This window comes from Lissotriton vulgaris, chromosome 3_1 (assembly GCF_964263255.1).
Source record: "Lissotriton vulgaris chromosome 3_1, aLisVul1.2, whole genome shotgun sequence".
In the NCBI taxonomy this organism is placed as follows: domain Eukaryota; kingdom Metazoa; phylum Chordata; class Amphibia; order Caudata; family Salamandridae; genus Lissotriton; species Lissotriton vulgaris.
In genome coordinates, this window is record NC_141689.1 from 1,528,525,512 (window position 1) to 1,528,542,165 (window position 16,654).

The 16,654-nt window shown below is 44.6% G+C and overlaps 1 protein-coding gene and 1 long non-coding RNA gene across 2 annotated transcripts in view; one reads left to right on the top strand and one right to left on the bottom strand.

The window, feature by feature from the left end:
• CYP2U1 (cytochrome P450 family 2 subfamily U member 1) overlaps positions 1-2,629 on the bottom strand; it is a 228,750-nt gene extending 226,121 nt beyond the window's left edge. Inside the window, exon 1 of the mRNA XM_086962016.1 lies at positions 1,970-2,629. Coding sequence (XP_086818142.1) covers positions 1,970-2,483 — 514 coding nt within the window. The 5' untranslated portion in view covers positions 2,484-2,629. The remainder of the gene's footprint in view (positions 1-1,969) is intronic.
• The window catches only part of LOC147728133 (uncharacterized), a 91,535-nt gene continuing 77,495 nt past the window's right edge, over positions 2,615-16,654 (top strand). Inside the window, exon 1 of the long non-coding RNA XR_015309363.1 lies at positions 2,615-2,922. This is a non-coding gene — a long non-coding RNA (uncharacterized LOC147728133). The remainder of the gene's footprint in view (positions 2,923-16,654) is intronic.

A 16,654-nucleotide genomic window follows, 5' to 3' on the forward strand; every position in this document is an offset into this window, starting at 1 on the left:
GTTCTTTAGAACACTCTGGGACATTCTGTCATTGGGCTATACTTGGGCTACATCTGGGTGATATTTGGGCTACATTTGGGCTCTTTTGTCTCTGGTGGCCATTTTGGGAGACTGCATGTCAGAATGTTTTAATGAAATAGAAAAGGATTTGAGAAGTCACTTAAAATGTGCCCTAATTTTTCATTCTGCAGCACTAATCATACTTTCTATGGCAAAATATACCCCCTCATGTTGTTTCTTTTTAAATTAAATGTTTTAAGAGTTACCACTTTATTCCAATCAAGATGGCTTCAGGTGTGCCATACCTTTGTAATAAGTAGGACTGTTAGCGCTCTAGTTGTTCTTTAGAACACTCTAGGAGGCTGCAGTAGAACACAAAGGAATCAACTGACAGTCTCTGTCCTTGTTGGATGTACATGTTTTACTGAGAATGTCAGACTTCATTTTCACATGACTGAGAAAGATAATGTGAATTTACAGAAAATATGCTTTCAGTTTAGCTTATAGATCCCCTTCCAAACCACTGTGGGAAAATCATGAGATATTAGTTTTCTTTCAAACAATATTCATGATATCACAGCAGAAGGTTTCTTCACATGGTAAAATCACCTTAGAAGCCACCACAATTCCTAAAACGAGTATGGTACCATCAACAAATGATTTATAATGTAACTAAAGTCCTAAAACCCTCTATTAACTACAATGCTTTTTAATGAGGTGCTATCATGTATATTGGTCCCAAGATGGCTGCCAACACTTCTTGGATGAAGTGCTGACAGCCAATCAGATCAGATGTGTGGTTAGGCTCCGCCCAGATATATATCTTTTTTTTAACCTAAATTACTCAAAATCCACTGGAGCACATATATTGAGACCTAGCAAAGGCACATCGGGCTAACAGTCCCTACAATTTTGCCAAGTTTCGTGCAAATCCATTCAGCCGTTCGAGCTAAAAGTGAGGCCAACCGCCCTATGGAAATTAACATGGGAAAAACGCGTTTTGGGACCCCCCTTTTTTCTCGGCCCCCCCTTGATGAAACCCCCCCAAATTGTCAGGGGCTGCTCAGAAACAAAATGTTCCATTTTCCTGAAAATTTCAGCCAATTCCGTCCACAAACGCCAAAGTTATTAGACATAGAATTTTCAAAAATCCCATAGAGAAAAAATCCTAACTATATATACCTACTGGCGACCGCCAGTAGGTAATATATATATATATATATATATATATATATATATATATATATATATATATATATATATATATATATATATATAGAGAGAGAGAGAGAGATAGATAGATTAGCCACTGCACACATGAAGCCAAATGAGAAAAACATATAGATTTCATTAGACTGCTTAATAAATGATTTAATTGACTTGTATCTTATTGTTAATGTATTTGTGAGACAACTTTGAGCTGTAAATTGAGTTTGTACTATGTCCTAGTATTGATATCAGTGTGTCCAGTAATAAAAACTACATTTAACTGTAGCACATGGGGAAGTGGAGCTCAATCCCTAACAGTATTGTGGGCTCAACACGCTCTACGTTTACTCTCTAATCTCTCCTTGTTACATATCTGTTGGCGTCGTGCCATACACTCCTGTAGTGTCTCATGCCTCAAATACCCACATAAAAGGTGCACATACTGCATTGCCCCATGATAGCGTCGCTTAGTGTCATGGTTTTGTGCATCATAATGAGCTTACATTGATTTTTCAATCCAGACCTCACTTTGTAGTACAGCACGCTCTGCCTTCCTCCCTTAATAGTACGGAATGCAGAAAATGTAGCCTAAGATGTTCAGTACCATGCACTGTCCTTTCACTGTGTTGCACGCTCTACTTTCACTTCAAAACGCTCCACAGTCAGTATCTCATCTTGCTTCCTGCTTCAGTGTGGCATCTCCTGCATTGCTGCACGCCTTGCATGGCATCGCCCCTTCCCGCACTGTTTCCCCACTCACCTTTCCTCTTGGTGATGATGGTGACCATGGGCACGCTCGGCCGGTCGGAGAACACCTCGGCATAATTGACCATAGCGTCGCGCACAGTGGGGAAGTCTCCCAGTATTACCAGCATGCGGTTCCCAATGAAGAGACTGAAGATGTTGCCGTAAAACCGCCCTAACTTGGTCAGGAAGACGTGGGGGGCCAATACATCGCCCTCGACCGGCACCCCAATTCCTCGGTGCGTCTGGCCCGTGCAGCGGCGCAGGAACGCCAGCAGCCGCCCCGGCACCAACAGGAAGCCGAAGTTTCCCACCAGGGGCCAAGGTCGCGGGCCCGGAGGGATATTGCTGGACATCAGACGGCCGTATGACCAAAGGCGGCTGACCAGCCACTGCACTGCGAGCAGCAGCACGGCCAGCAGCAACAGCCGGGCGCCACCCGCCGCAGAGGGGGGCACCAGCCCCTCGGGGAGCAGCCAGGCCATGGAGGGCCACTGGGCGCCCGGCTCCTCCAGCAGCTTCGCCTCCATACTCCTGACTGTAGTCAAACGCACGTAGAAGGTCACACAGTGTGGACTCCGACGCAACGGTCCCTCATGCGCTTCCGACAGGTCTCCTCAGCCCTTTATAACGCCGCTCAGGGTCATTGTTTACAAATAGCCAGAAGCCCGCCCCTTTGGACACATTGCCGCGCTCTGATTGGCTGGGCACGTGACAGCGAGACGCCCCGTTTCCTGGATGCCCACTATCTTTGATCTGTTTTCAGTTCCTGGTGGCACCGGAAAACGAAAGTCCAGGGACCCCGCGAGTAAACAGTTCAGTGCTACGGGGCTGAACGTGTTAATGATATGTTTGAAGTTCTTGAAAAGGCAAGCCATGCTGTACTGTGTGCGTGGGGAAATACTGAGCTGCATCAAGTGACAGTACATGCATGGTACTTATGGCTTTCTGTGCGGATGACAAAAACAGGTGAGGAAACCCAACGATTGGCACCGTTTTGGAGGAATAAAAACTGTGGGGAACGTGGCGAAAATGTTTTTGTTACTGTGTTATGTTAATCCGCATATGGAACGTGTTGACATTAATATTACCACCTTGCCCTTATCGTATTGCACTGTTTTAGTATTTTTATGTGTAGGCCACTACAAATATTGGGAAAATCGGTGAAGACTGGTATTTTCCCCGTGTGAAACATAAACGTAAAATAGCAACAAAAAAATAAATTATTATCATATATATATATATATATATATATATATATATATATATATATATATATATATATATATATATATATATATATATATATATATATATATATATAAAATTAAAAAGGAAATATAATTTTTAAGTAAGTTATAGCATGATAACATATAAACGGCCAAACCAGAGACAGTTCCCAAGGTAGGTCCACCTTCTGCTCTGTATATATCTATCTAAACTTTATATATTCTCTGTTGTATCACCTGACATATTGAAGAATAATTAGAAGGTTTTTAACTTTTCATTCTAAGGCATTGAAGTTTGTTTATTTCTGGCGTTATATTTCCATAATTTACTTATATGGGATGTCAGCAAGTCTCCATATATTGGTGTACTGTAGTGTCATTCACATTCTCTTCAAACAACAGCATACAGTGTTGTAAAATTGAATCTACTACCGTAAAGAAGACTCTTGAGGCGGAAGTAAGTAGTAGTAGTCTTTATTCTGTCACCCACTCTCCAGACTGCCTGGGGGAACTCAACATTCCAAAGCAGACTCCAGTGGAACACACCAACAGGTAAGGGTACATGGGGGGTGGGCGGAATGTACCACTATAATTACATACAGTGTAAGTAGATTACAACACAGGAATGTACCACTATAATTACCTAAAAGTGTAAAAAGATTTCAACACATCTCCCCTCGCTGAAGAAGGGGAACCAAAAGGGAAGGAAGGGCGGGGAAAAAGCACGGGAAGGCAGGAAGATGAGGGAAGGGCTAAAGGAGGAACATGCGGGGGCAATGTATTACCAGAGTGCCGGGAATGAGACCTTAGACCAGAGGTCTTCAATCTGTGGGGCGCGACCCCCTGGGGGGTCGTGGAGTCCTTGGAAGGGGGACGCAGATTCTGCCAGAGCACGCAGTTCCTGGCGGTGGGCTGATCGAGGGTGTTCACGGCGGAGGCCTAATTCACACCGAGGTGTGAAAAACATCAAAGCCTCATTAACAAGTAAAAGGTCTTCTAAAGACCTGTCAAGTACTCGGGTGTGGCTGTGTGTGTGTGTCCCTGAAGCCGTTTCGAGCTGGGGGAGGAGGAGAGGAGGGAGGGGGGGGCGGAGGGGGGCTGGGGGAGCAGGCTGTAGTGTAGCCCTTTGAGGTCAATGCATATTGCGCGCCCGGATCTGTGAGTCCCATGACTCGTCCCCCGCCCCCAGCAGGGAGGCACAGAGATGCCCTCCCATGATCGGGAAAGAAGGAAGAAGAGCAGAGAGATACTGACCCCCCCCCCCATGAGAGAGGCACAGAAAAGGTGGGTGGATGAATGATGGGTGGATGGATGGATGTAAGGATGAAGGATGGATGGATGTGTGAAAAGGTGGGTGGATGAATGATGAATGGATGGATGAAAGGGTGGATGGATAGATGAAAGGATGGATGGATGAAAGGGTGGATGGATGGAAGGATGGATGGATGAAATGATGGATGGATGAAAGGGTGGATGGATGGAAGGATGAAATGGTAGATGGATGAAGGATGTATGGATGGATAAAAGGTTGTATGGATGGATAAAAGGTTGCATGGATGGATGAATGATGGATGGATGGATTTGTGAAAAGATGGGTGGATGAATGATGGGTGAATGGATGGATGAAGGATGGATGTATTGATGGAAGGATGAAAGGGTGGATGGGTGAAGGATAGATGGATGAAGGATAGATGTAAGGATGAAAGGGTGGATGGATGAAGGATGAATGTATGGATGAAAGGTTGGATGGATGGATGAAAGGGTGGATGGATGGAAGGATGAAAGGGTGGACTGATGATGGATGGATGGATGGAAGGGTGGATGGATATATGGATGGATAAAAGGTTGCATGGACGAATGATGGATGTGTGAAAAGGTGGGGGGATGAATGATGGATGGATGGATGCAAGGATGGACGTATAAAGGATGGATAGAAGGATGGAAGGGTAGATGGATGTATGGATGGATAAAAGGTTGCATGGATGAATGAGGCATGGATGGATGTGTGAAAAGGTGGGGGGATGAATGATGGGTGGATGGATGGATGAAAGGGTGAATGGATGTATGGATGGATAAAAGGTTGCATGAATGAATGATGCATGGATGGATGTGTGAAAAGGTGGGTGGATGAATGATGGGTGGATGGATGGAAGGGTGGATGGGTAAAGGATGGATGTATGGATGGAAGGATGAAGGGGTGGGTGGATGAAGGATGGATTTATGGAAGTAAGGATGAAAGGGTGGATGGGTGAAGGGTGGATGGGTGAAGGATAGATGGATGAAGGATAGATGTATGGATGTAAGGGTGGACGGATGAAGGATGGATGGATGAAAGGCTGGATGGATGGAAGGATGAAAGGGTGGACAGATGGATGGATGTATGGATGGATAAAAGGTTGCATGGATGGATGAATGATGCATGAGTGGATGTGTGAAAAGGTGGGGGGATGAATGATGGGTGGATGGATAGATGAAAGGGTGGGTGGATGTATGGATGAAAGGGTGGATGGATGAAGGATGGATGTATGGATGGGAGGATGAAAGGGTGGATGGGTGGATGGATAAAAGGTTGCATGGATGAATGATGGATGGATAAAAGGTTGCATGGATGAATGATGGATGGATGTGTGAAAAGGTGGGTGGATGAATGATGGGTGGATGGATGGAAGGGTGGAGGGGTAAAGGATGGATGTATGGATGGAAAGATGAAAGCGTGGATGGATGAAGGATGGATGGATGGAAGGATGAAAGGATGGATGGATGTGTGAAAGTGTGGGTGGATGAATGATGGATGGATGTGATGAGGTCTAACAGGCGCATTTATGGTTGTCAAAAGATGATGATGAGGAGTACCAGTTTCTAGAAACTTTTGTCGGAAGGGGGTCCTTACCCCTAAAAAGTTTTTACAAGGGGGTCTCGGCATCAAAAAGTTTGAAGACCTCTGCCTTAGACGAACCAGCAACAAGGGTGGGGGGGCGGAAAGGAGGAAAGGGGAAAGTCCAAGGGACCTGTAGGAAAACAGCCTAAGGAGATACAAATTGAGGACAAGCAAACTGTACCGTTGATTTTACAAAGGTGCACATTCACAGACTGCACAACGTAATGGCTCAATACACAGACCTAAGGAAAGGAAAGCATATGGATACTGCTTGTAATACAACAATGCAATTGTCATACCTGTGGAAAAGAAGGCAAAAGGATTATACTTGCATATACCAGGATAACAACCGTTATAAGTGTCAGGCCACAGTACCCCGGTGAACATGCAAGAGAAAGGAGAGTATATCTAGAATAAGGACAGAAAGGAGGACAAGTGGAGCTAAATATTTAAGTGTACTAGAGACTCAAGGCACCCAAATTAAGGGTCCTACCTCATCATACACACCTTAAGCAAGAGGTATGGGTAAGGGAAGTACACTTACTGGGGAGGGGTGCACTAATATGAACACTAAAAAGTGATTTGATGATGCACTGACAGTACAAAACTGATTGCAATTGCAGTACCGGTGCACAATGAAATTACTGTTTGAATAAAAGTCACAACTGTACGATATCACTGCAGAGTGGAACTATGAAGTACCAAAAGGTCAAAACATCCCCCCTCCTAGACTAAATAGAATAGGAGCAAGTTAAAGACGAGCATTGGAAATGCAATAGGTCTCGCATTAGAAAAGTGTGAGTTATTGGTCTTGTAAATGTAATAATTTTTTTAATTTTTGTTTATGTTTTTATAATTTCGAATGCATTAATTTTGTTATTATAAATGGGATTTTTTTTTTAGAAATTGCAAATGTGACACCTATAGCATTATTAAATATACATGTTTAGTATTTACCTAACTTACATGTATTGCTATGACAAATTGTAATGGGTTTTATTTTTTATAAATAATTAATAATTACATAATAATTTCACTAATGTATAATGGCACTAGCTTAATTTTTTTGTGATAATGTGTAGCGTATTATAATATTTGTAAAAATGAAGATTAAAAGTGTAATAAACATTTTTTTGTTTCTACTTTTTGTGATAAAGCTTTAAACATTGATACATTTTATTTTTGCTGAGAACTGGGACTTAAAGAAGGAAGTGCTGGAATAGATTTTCAGATTAAGACGGGTGAAGAGAGGTAAGCATGTAATTATAGAAGGTGTTAGAGTGAGTGAGTGTCATCACATGCCCACACTTTGCCACGTACTTCACCAAATACACAAGTCATAGTCATGAGCCACATACTCTATCATATTCAAATAAACGCACACTTTAAAATGCACATGTGACCAAAATGTACATCATTGCATGAATGAATGAATTTGGGAATGAATTTGGGATTTGTATAGCGCATGGCTGCCCGGAAGCGTCCCAGCGCTGTGATTGTAGACCAACAACTGAGGGTAGAGGCTGAGGGGAAGAGAAAAGGTTATTGTGGGAAAAGGTGAGTTTTGAGAAGCTTTCGGAATTTCATATGATTAGGTTCAGACCGGAGTTGGATTGGGAGAGAGTTCCAGAGGGTTGCGGCGACCACCGAGAAACGGTGTCCACCAGTACGAGCTCTTTTAGTTCGGTGGACTTTGGCCAGGTTGCCTTGCGCTGACCGTAAGGGTCTGTTCGGGGTGTATGGGTAGAGCATAGATTTCAGCATTGGGGGTCCTTGGTTTTGCATAGCTCTATGGGTGGTACAAAGGGACTTGAATTTGACCCTTTCGCGTATCGGCTACCAGTGCAGTGTCTTAAGGGCAGGTTTGGCTGAAACTCTACGGGGGGTGCCAGTGAGTATCCTTGCAGCGGCATTTTGTGTTCGCTGCAGGACATTGAGCGTGGCTTCAGGGGCACCCAAAAAAAGGGCATTGCAATAGTCCAATCTTGATAATATTAGACCTTGCATAAGCATTTTCTGGGAGGTTGCGGGAAGTAGTGGAAGAATCTTCCTGGTAGATCGAAGTAGACCAACACAGGTGCCGGCTGTTTTTTTGGCTTGTGTTGTCATGGAAAGATTCTGTTCCAGCCAGAAGCCTAGACTTTTGATTTCAGTTTTAGGCATGCACAAGTTACGTCAGAACATAGCATAACACACACAAAATACTGCCACAGATGTCATTTCGAAAATGCCACACTGCCATGTAACAACTACATGCACAAGTTACCACTATAACAATATCACATGCACACATCACACCATAAGGAAAAAAAATATGTTGCACTGCTGTAACCCAGGCAAAGTAAGCTGTGGCATTTTATGGGTTCTTAAGAGGGAAAGGGGAGGAGATAGTGGGGGGGGGAGAGAGGAAGAGTGAAGTGGGTGGGCGGGGAGACAGTATAGGGGAAAGTAGATGGGAAAAGAGGTAAGAGTAACAAGAGAGAACAAGGGAGAGTGAGGGTGAAATAGGAAGTGGAGGAGCAAGAACGAGCAGCCGAAACTAATTGAAAACGTGCTGGGAGGAGAGATGGGGGGGTCTGGAGGCCTCGGAGCACCAGTGTGCGGGCTGGGGGAGGGGGAGCACAGGGAGAGGGGAGGAAACATGCTGTGGGAGCGTAATCTTTACAGTGGTCGGTTGTTTAACAAGAATAAAGAAAGAAGGAAAAAACAATGACTCGTCTTTTACCAAGAGCCAGGCGGCCTTACCACGCAGCTCCAGGGTTTGCTCGCCCTAACCAAAAACACAAGTTCAGGAGCTTCGGATTAGACACAGAGCTGGGAGCGCTAGCTAAGCTGCTGGCTCTACTCAACGGAGTGCGTGGAAAGCTGTGACATGTCTGCAAGTTATAGAAACTGGCAGCGCAATTTGTTTCTTTCCATTGATTTCAAAAGTCGCATTTGTTCGACAGAGATGTTATTTTTGAACGTCTGGGGGTGATAGGAAACAAGCAGCGCTTTAGCTAAGTAACTCCTTGCTGAGTAACATCTGTTTGGAACAGTGACCAAACAACCTGGGCCAATGATTTCTTTTTTCGAAAAATACACAAAATAAAAAATGTTTACATGCCTGCAAGTAGTTTGCTGAGGAGTGGGTGGGAGGGGGCAACGCAACATGGGAATGAAGCATAGGGGAAAAGCATCACACACACACACACACACACAAGAGAACAAGGGAGTGCGAGCAAACCAGCAAGAGTCACAGCAATCTTAAAAGATCAAGCGAGTAAAGAAGTACACACACGAGAGAACAAGGGAGTGAGAGCAATCCAGCAAGAGTCACAGCAATCTTGAAACAAGCATTGGCAATATGAAATAATAAAAACAAGTACGGGAAATGCACAACGAGAGACAGAGTTAAAAACGCAGAGCACCGAGAGACAGTTGGAGGCGCGAGACAGAGAGTTGTGTGGAGAGAGACAATGAGATACAGAGTTACAAAGGGAGAGGATTCGAGAGACAGAGTTGGGAGGAGCGAAAGATGGGTGAGATGAGAGAGCTGGCGAGGGGAAAACAGATCATGGAGGCAGGGGAGACAGATCAAGAGAGTAAAGAAGTACCGACAAAAGAGTTAGAAAAACATTGGCAATATGAAATAATAAAAACAAGTACGGAAAATGCACAACGAGAGACAGAGTAAAAACGCAGAGGCACCGAGAGACAGTTGGAGGCGCGAGACAGAGAGTTGTGTGGAGAGAGACAATGAGAGACAGAGTTACAAAGGGAGTGGTTTCTAGAGACAGAGTTGGGAGGAGCGAGAGACGGGTGAGATGAGAGAGCTGGCGAGGGGAAAACAGAGCTATTTGTATTGTAAATTAACATTTTTTTTAATATGTGTTGGCTTTGAAAATATATAAATTAGTAGCATTGTTATTCACAAAGCCATTAGCTTACACTTTCCTAATGCGAGTCCTATTGGCTATTGCAATGCTTGTTGGTAGCAAGCAAGGACAGTACTGTTGTGGCGCTGAGTGATGCTGTTGTGGTGCTGAGTGATGCTGTTGTGGTTGGGCTGAGCGATGCGGTTGTGGTTGGTCTGAGTGATGTGGTGGTGTATTAGTGATGTGGTGGTGTCCCAGAGTGATGTGGTGGTGACCCTGAGGGATGCCCCAGAGTGATGTGATGGTGTTCTGTGAGTGATGTGGTGGTGTTTCGTGAGTGATGTGGTGGTGTTCCGTGAGTGATGTGTTGGTGCCCCTGAGTGATGTGTTGGTGCCCCTGAGTGATGTGGTGGTGTCCTGTGAGTGATGTGGTGGTGTCCCGTGAGTGATGTAGTGGTGTTCCATGAGTGATGTGGTGGTGTCCCGTGAGTGATGTGGTGGTGTCCCGTGAGTGATGTGTTGGTGTCCAGTGAGTGATGTGGTGGTGTTCCGTGAGTGATGTGGTGGTGTCCTGTGAGTGATGTGGTGGTGTCCCGTGAGTGATGTGGTGGTGTCCCATGAGTGGCGTGCAGCAATGTGTGGCATGCAGCAGTGTGTGGCGTGCAGCAGTGTGTGGCGTGCAGCAATGTGCGGCGTGCAGCAGTGTGCGGCGTGCAGCAGTGTGCAAGAAAGAAACAAGAAGAGAGAATAAAATGCGAGAAATGAGTTAAAAAATATGACAAGGGAGTGGAGAGAAATGAAGAAGACAGTGGGTGAACGAGAGCGGCGCTGAGAAGAAAGGATGAGACGTGAAGACGAACAAGACCGAGGTGGGGATTAGTGAAGGAGACAGCTCGAGCAAACTTTCCTAGGTATAGTTTTCAGCCAAAAAAAGGAAAGCAGGTTGGGTCTTGTAGTTTTTATATTTCCTCCTCCGCATGGGCCATCAAGTTATGATTCTATTGATTATTGCACTGCTAATTGAAACCCATTGCCAATTGCCTGCATTCTTGTATGATCATCATTAGACATTGTTTAAGACTTTATGTGCTCAAAGGAGCTGTGCACGTGCCCTCTGGGAAAGTAGAGAGATATAACAGTTGCCATTCATGTGAATGTATTCCTTTCACAGCCCTCCCCACCCCCCAGGCAAAATCTATCCAATAACGGCGTGTGGGGGTAATTTTGCTTCACCTGCAATTTTGTTTGTTTGAGGAAACTATTAGAGAGACAGAATTTGGCAATATAGCTAAGGTAACGTGCAAACATGTACATCCCTGGTTTTCAGATGAGGAAGCAGAATGATAGTGGATGCGTTTGCAAGTCCAAAGGAAGGGGCAGCCTAGCCTGCCTTTTAGTAATGAAATATCAGATGAAAGACATTTTGGATTCCCATAGGCCTGGCCAGGTTGCTTTGTTTAAAGGAAATAACAGATTCATTTTGCAGTGGGGCATGATTCTGAATATGTACTATTTTAGGCAACTGCTAATAGTGATCGAAATGAAACCTGCATACATTGCACTATAAACCGATAGCTATGTAGTCTGCCAGAATAAAAGGAAGCTATTATGTAATAAGTTGGGAGCTTCCCGCTATTACCCAGCAGAGTACAGTGGTTTGAGCATGTGAAAACCAAAAAAGGTGATTATTGAAAGGCTTGCAAGAGCCTGACACTTTCAGCTGCGCTGGCTTCTTTCCAGTACATTCTTTTTGGCAACTATACCGCTATATGCAGGGGCAATCTGATGTGAATCAGGCTTAGGCGTGCCTGATTTTTGGTCTGTTAACAAAATATCGGATACTGCTTATGTATTGCACTAAATTAATGAGCAATACATTAGATGCTGGAGTAGCAGGTTACTGGATGATGGATTGCTAAGCATTTTTAATGCCCTGATCACTTAATAGGTTGTCATGAAACATTATGTAATAGGAAATGGCTAAAACGTTGTGTAATATATTTAAGGGGCTAACCAATCCTGTGGCCCTTCTCACGATTACGTAATAAGCTATTAAGCCAGCTGCCTTAATATATGCCACATCTAATGTCATTTGTAGTAACCTCTTAATTGTTGGCTGTAATAAGGCACATCAAGGGTGTAAGGGTTGAAGAATGAAGTAGATGTTAAAACGAGATGCAGACACATTTAGAGGTATTTGTTAAAAATGTACATTTAGAAAAAACCCTCTTTAAAAATAGTTGTTTAAAGAGTTGAAGGGCAATTTAATACATTTTACTAATATTTTATCGATCGAAATACTCTGAAAGGGTTATATTTCTAGATTTCAACTCACATTGGCTACTGTCACGGAGAAAGTAAAACATCTCAGACTAATTTAGAATGGCGGTAAAACCTTTTCGATCAACTACACACCCATTACATAAATGGCCGGTTAGCAGCAAGAAACCTTTTAGTTGATTGATGCGTTTGTCGTTGCCAGTGAGCGAAAACTGTCCCATCCCTAAGCGAGACACCCATTGGCCCCGAAGCCGCAGCTGCCAGAAAGAGACCACTGCGAGGCATTCTGCCCGGAGAGCAGCTCTGCAGTTACTGATTGTCTGTGCAAGCTTTTATCTTTAGAGAGACTGTCGCAGTGAGGGCTTCAGCCTGTGCAGAGCTCATCACACAAACCAAACTGCTACAGTAACCAGTAGGTGAAATGCTTAGTTTAGCCGGCATGAACGTGCACAGAGAAGAGTGTACAGTGCTCTCTAAAAAAACAGGTAAAATGTATTTTAGCTTCAAAATTAGAATCGTTTATAGCGGTGTGACTGTTACAGTAGGCTGAAATCTCAGCCGCGAAAAGAAATAACAACTCGGATGGGGCCGGGGAGTGAGAGTGGGAGGGAAGCGCTGCATCGCGCTTCAAGAGCCTGGGTTGGGGCGGGGGGGGGGGGCAACCAGCAGAAGCAAATGGTAACGAGCGCGTGAATGGGAAGAGCGCATCAAGGGTGTAAGGGTTGAAGAATGAAGTAGATATTAAAACGAGATGCAGACACATTTAGAGGTATTTGTTAAAAATGTGCATTTAGAAAAAACCCTCTTTAATAATAGTTGTTTATAGAGTTGAAGGGCAATTTTATTACATTTTACTAATATTTTATCGATTGAAATACTCTGAAAGGGTTATATGTCTAGATTTCAACTCACATTGGCTACTGTCACGGAGAAAGTAAAACATCTCAGACTAATTTAGAATGGCGGTAAAACCTTTTCGATCAACTACACAACCATTACATAAATGGCCGGTTAGCAGCAAGAAACCTTTTGGTTGATTGATGCGCTTGTCGATGCCAGTGAGTAAAAACTGTCCCATCCCTAAGCGAGACACCCATTGGCCCAGAAGCCGCAGCTGCCAGAAAGAGACCACTGCGAGGGATCCTGTCCGGAGAGCAGCCCTGCAGTTACTGATTGTCTGTGCAAGCTTTTATCTTTAGCGAGACTGTCGCATTGAGGGCTTCAGCCTGTGCAGAGTTCACCACAGAAACCAAACTGCTACAGTAACCAGTAGGTAAAATGCTTAGTTTAGCCGGCATTAAACGTGCACAGAGAAGAGTGTACAGTGCTCTCTAAAAAAACAGGTAAAATGTATTTTAGCTTCAAAATTAGAATCGTTTATAGAGGTGTGACTGTTACAGCAGGCTGAAATCTCAGCCACGAAAAGAAATAACAAGTCGGATAGGGCGGGGGAGAAGGGGAGTGAGAGTGGGAGGGAAGCGCTGCATCGCACTTCAAGAACTTGGGGGGGGGGGGGACCAGCTGGAGCAAATGGTAACCAGCGCGTGAATGGGAAGAGCTCATTAAGGGTGTAAGGGTTGAAGAATGAAGTAGATATTAAAACGAGTTGCAGACACATTTAGAGGTATTTGTTAAAAATGTGAATTTAGAAAAAACCCTCTTTAAAAATAGTTGTTTATAGAGTTGAAGGGCAATTTTATTACATTTTACTAATATTTTATCGATCGAAATACTCTGAAAGGGTTATATTTCTAGATTTCAACTCACATTGGCTACTGTCACGGAGAAAGTAAAATATCTCAGACTAATTTAGAATGGCGGTAAAACCTTTTCGATCAACTACACAACCATTACATAAATGCCGGCTAGCAGCAAGAAACCTTTTGGTTGATTGATGTGCTTGTTGTTGCCAGTGAGTGAAAACTGTCCCATCCCTAAGCGAGACACCCATTGGCCCCGAAGCCGCAGCTGCCAGAAAGAGACCACTGCGAGGGATTCTGCCCGGAGAGCAGCTCTGCAGTTACTGATTGTCTGTGCAAGCTTTTATCTTTAGCGAGACTGTCGCAGTGAGGGCTTCAGCCTGTGCAGAGTTCACCACAGAAACCAAACTGCTACAGTAACCAGTAGGTGAAATGCTCAGTTTAGCCGGCATTAAACATGCACAGAGAAGAGTGTACAGTGCTCTCTAAAACAAGTTTAAAAAACAAGTTAAAGCGAGACACGGCCTGGCGGCCGTGAAAGTGAAAGTACAGCCGGCCGGCCGTGAATAATTAGGGGAGGAGAAAGGCCTGAGGCAGAGCGCACGCTGGGGGAAGCTTGTGGGAGGGAGGCTGGTGGCTTTGATGCGTGCACATGCTTTTCACGGGCACTGCATGAAATCGCCCGTTTGGTTAAGCTCTGGTTAAGCCCCTATATCTCTCGCCAGCAATGCGCAAGCACATTAGCAGGCGAGACCTAAAAAACTAAGGAGTAGGAATTATAAGTACAACACTAAAGGGAGCACATATATTTACCACCATACCAACCTGCAAGAATACTTAGCTTGTAAAAAGTACTCAGTAGGCACATGCAATTTGTATTCTTAAAATATATGCAGATGATAGGCTAGTACTTTTAAAAAGTCTCACAGATCCAACTTAATTTGTAGAAGTCCAGGGGACCTACCACATTAAATACATCCAGCAGGTGAGGGAAGGCGGGATATGAGTGCACTTACTTGAAGGGGGGGGCACACCTTAACTGAACACATAAAATACTATATTGACGCACCAACAGTACCAACAAGCATTGGAAATGCAATAGGTTTTGCATTAGAAAAGTTGGAGCTATTGGTTTTGTAAATGACAACTTTTTTTATGTGTTGGTCTTGAAAATAGCAAAATTAATTGCTTTGTTATTTACAATGCCAATAGCTGGGTGGTGGGTGCATCGGTGGAGCTGTGTGGTGGCTGCATTGGTTTAGCTGTGTGGTGGATGCATCGGTGGAGCTGTGTGGTGGGTGCATCCGTGGAGCTGTGTGGTAGGTGCCTCGGTGGAGCTGTGTGGTGGGTGCATTGGTGGAGCTGTGTGGTGGGTGCATTGGTGGAGCTGTGTGGTGGGTGCATCGGTGGAGCTGTGTCGGTGGAGCTGTGTGGTAGGTGCATCGGTGGAGCTGGGTGGTGGGTGCATCAGTGGAGCTGTGTCAGTGGATCTGTGTGGTGTCTGCATCGGTGGAGCTGTGTGGTGGGTGAATCAGTGGAGCTGTGTCGGTGGAGCTGTGTGTTGAGTGCATCGGTGGAGCTGGGTGGTGGGTGCATCGGTGGAGCTGTGTCGATGGAGCTGTGTGGTGAGTGCATCGGTGGAGCTGGGTGGTGAGTGCATCGGTGGAGCTGTGTGGTGGGTGCATCGGTGGAGCTGTGTGGTGGGTGCATCGGTGGAGCTGTGCGTGGTGGGTGCATCGGTAGGGCTGTGTGGTGGGTGCCTCGGTTTAGCTGTGTGGTGGGTGCATCGGGGTGAGCTGTGTGGTGGGTGCATCGGTGGAGCTGTGTGCTGGGTGCATCGGTAGGGCTGTGTGGTGGGTGCCTCGGTGGAGCTGTGTGGTGGGTGCCTTGGTGGAGCTGTGTGGTGGGTGCATCGGTGGAGCTGTGTCGGTGGAGTTGTGTGGTGGAGAATAGTAGGACAGCGGTATTCAATAGTTGCTCCTAAGGTCTGGAATTCTCTTCTGTCGCATACTGCTTTCTCAAAAAAATGGAAACTTTTAGACATGCATTGAAAATCTGGCTGTTTAAGAAAGCGTTTGGCGTATGTGTATAAGGATGGTTCCCGTAATCAGTACACTGTCTTCTTGGGATATAGCGCCATGATTCCTTTGCGTGAACATTAACATTAACAGCTTTACTAAAAAAAAAAAGTAACATTTCACGTTGAAAAAAAGAAAAGGGTTTTAAACAATAAATAAGTCCTTGGCTAATGTGTCATCCTGAATGATGAGCAATGCTTAGTAAAGATTGCATTTGTATACTGAACAAAGTGTATTTGCACATTGTTGAAAAAAAGCAATACTTTCAAATATTAAATAAGTTCATGGTGACAGTGTTCGCACAGAGAAGAGGCACAGCAGACAAAAACATTCACTAGCATGAACGAACTGCTTTCTAAGGCTACACTACAGTACTAGTCCAGGGAAATGCAAATCAGAGGAATACATGCAGTCACAGGAACTGCTTTAACAAAAACGTAAAATAGCACGTTGAAAATATGGTTATTGTTCCGTTTTATTTCATCACTTAAGAATGCTTAATAGTTCCATGTTGTTAAGCAGTCCGTTTCAGACGTGCGTGATGACTGAAGATGCTTCAGTAATCAGTCTTGGTAGCCCGAGCTTCCTACTCCTTGGACTACTCCATGCGTGAATTATGCGCCAGAATGCCAGACCGTGGGCGCCGAGCGCTCCCACACACAGGCAGGCGCGGCCGACA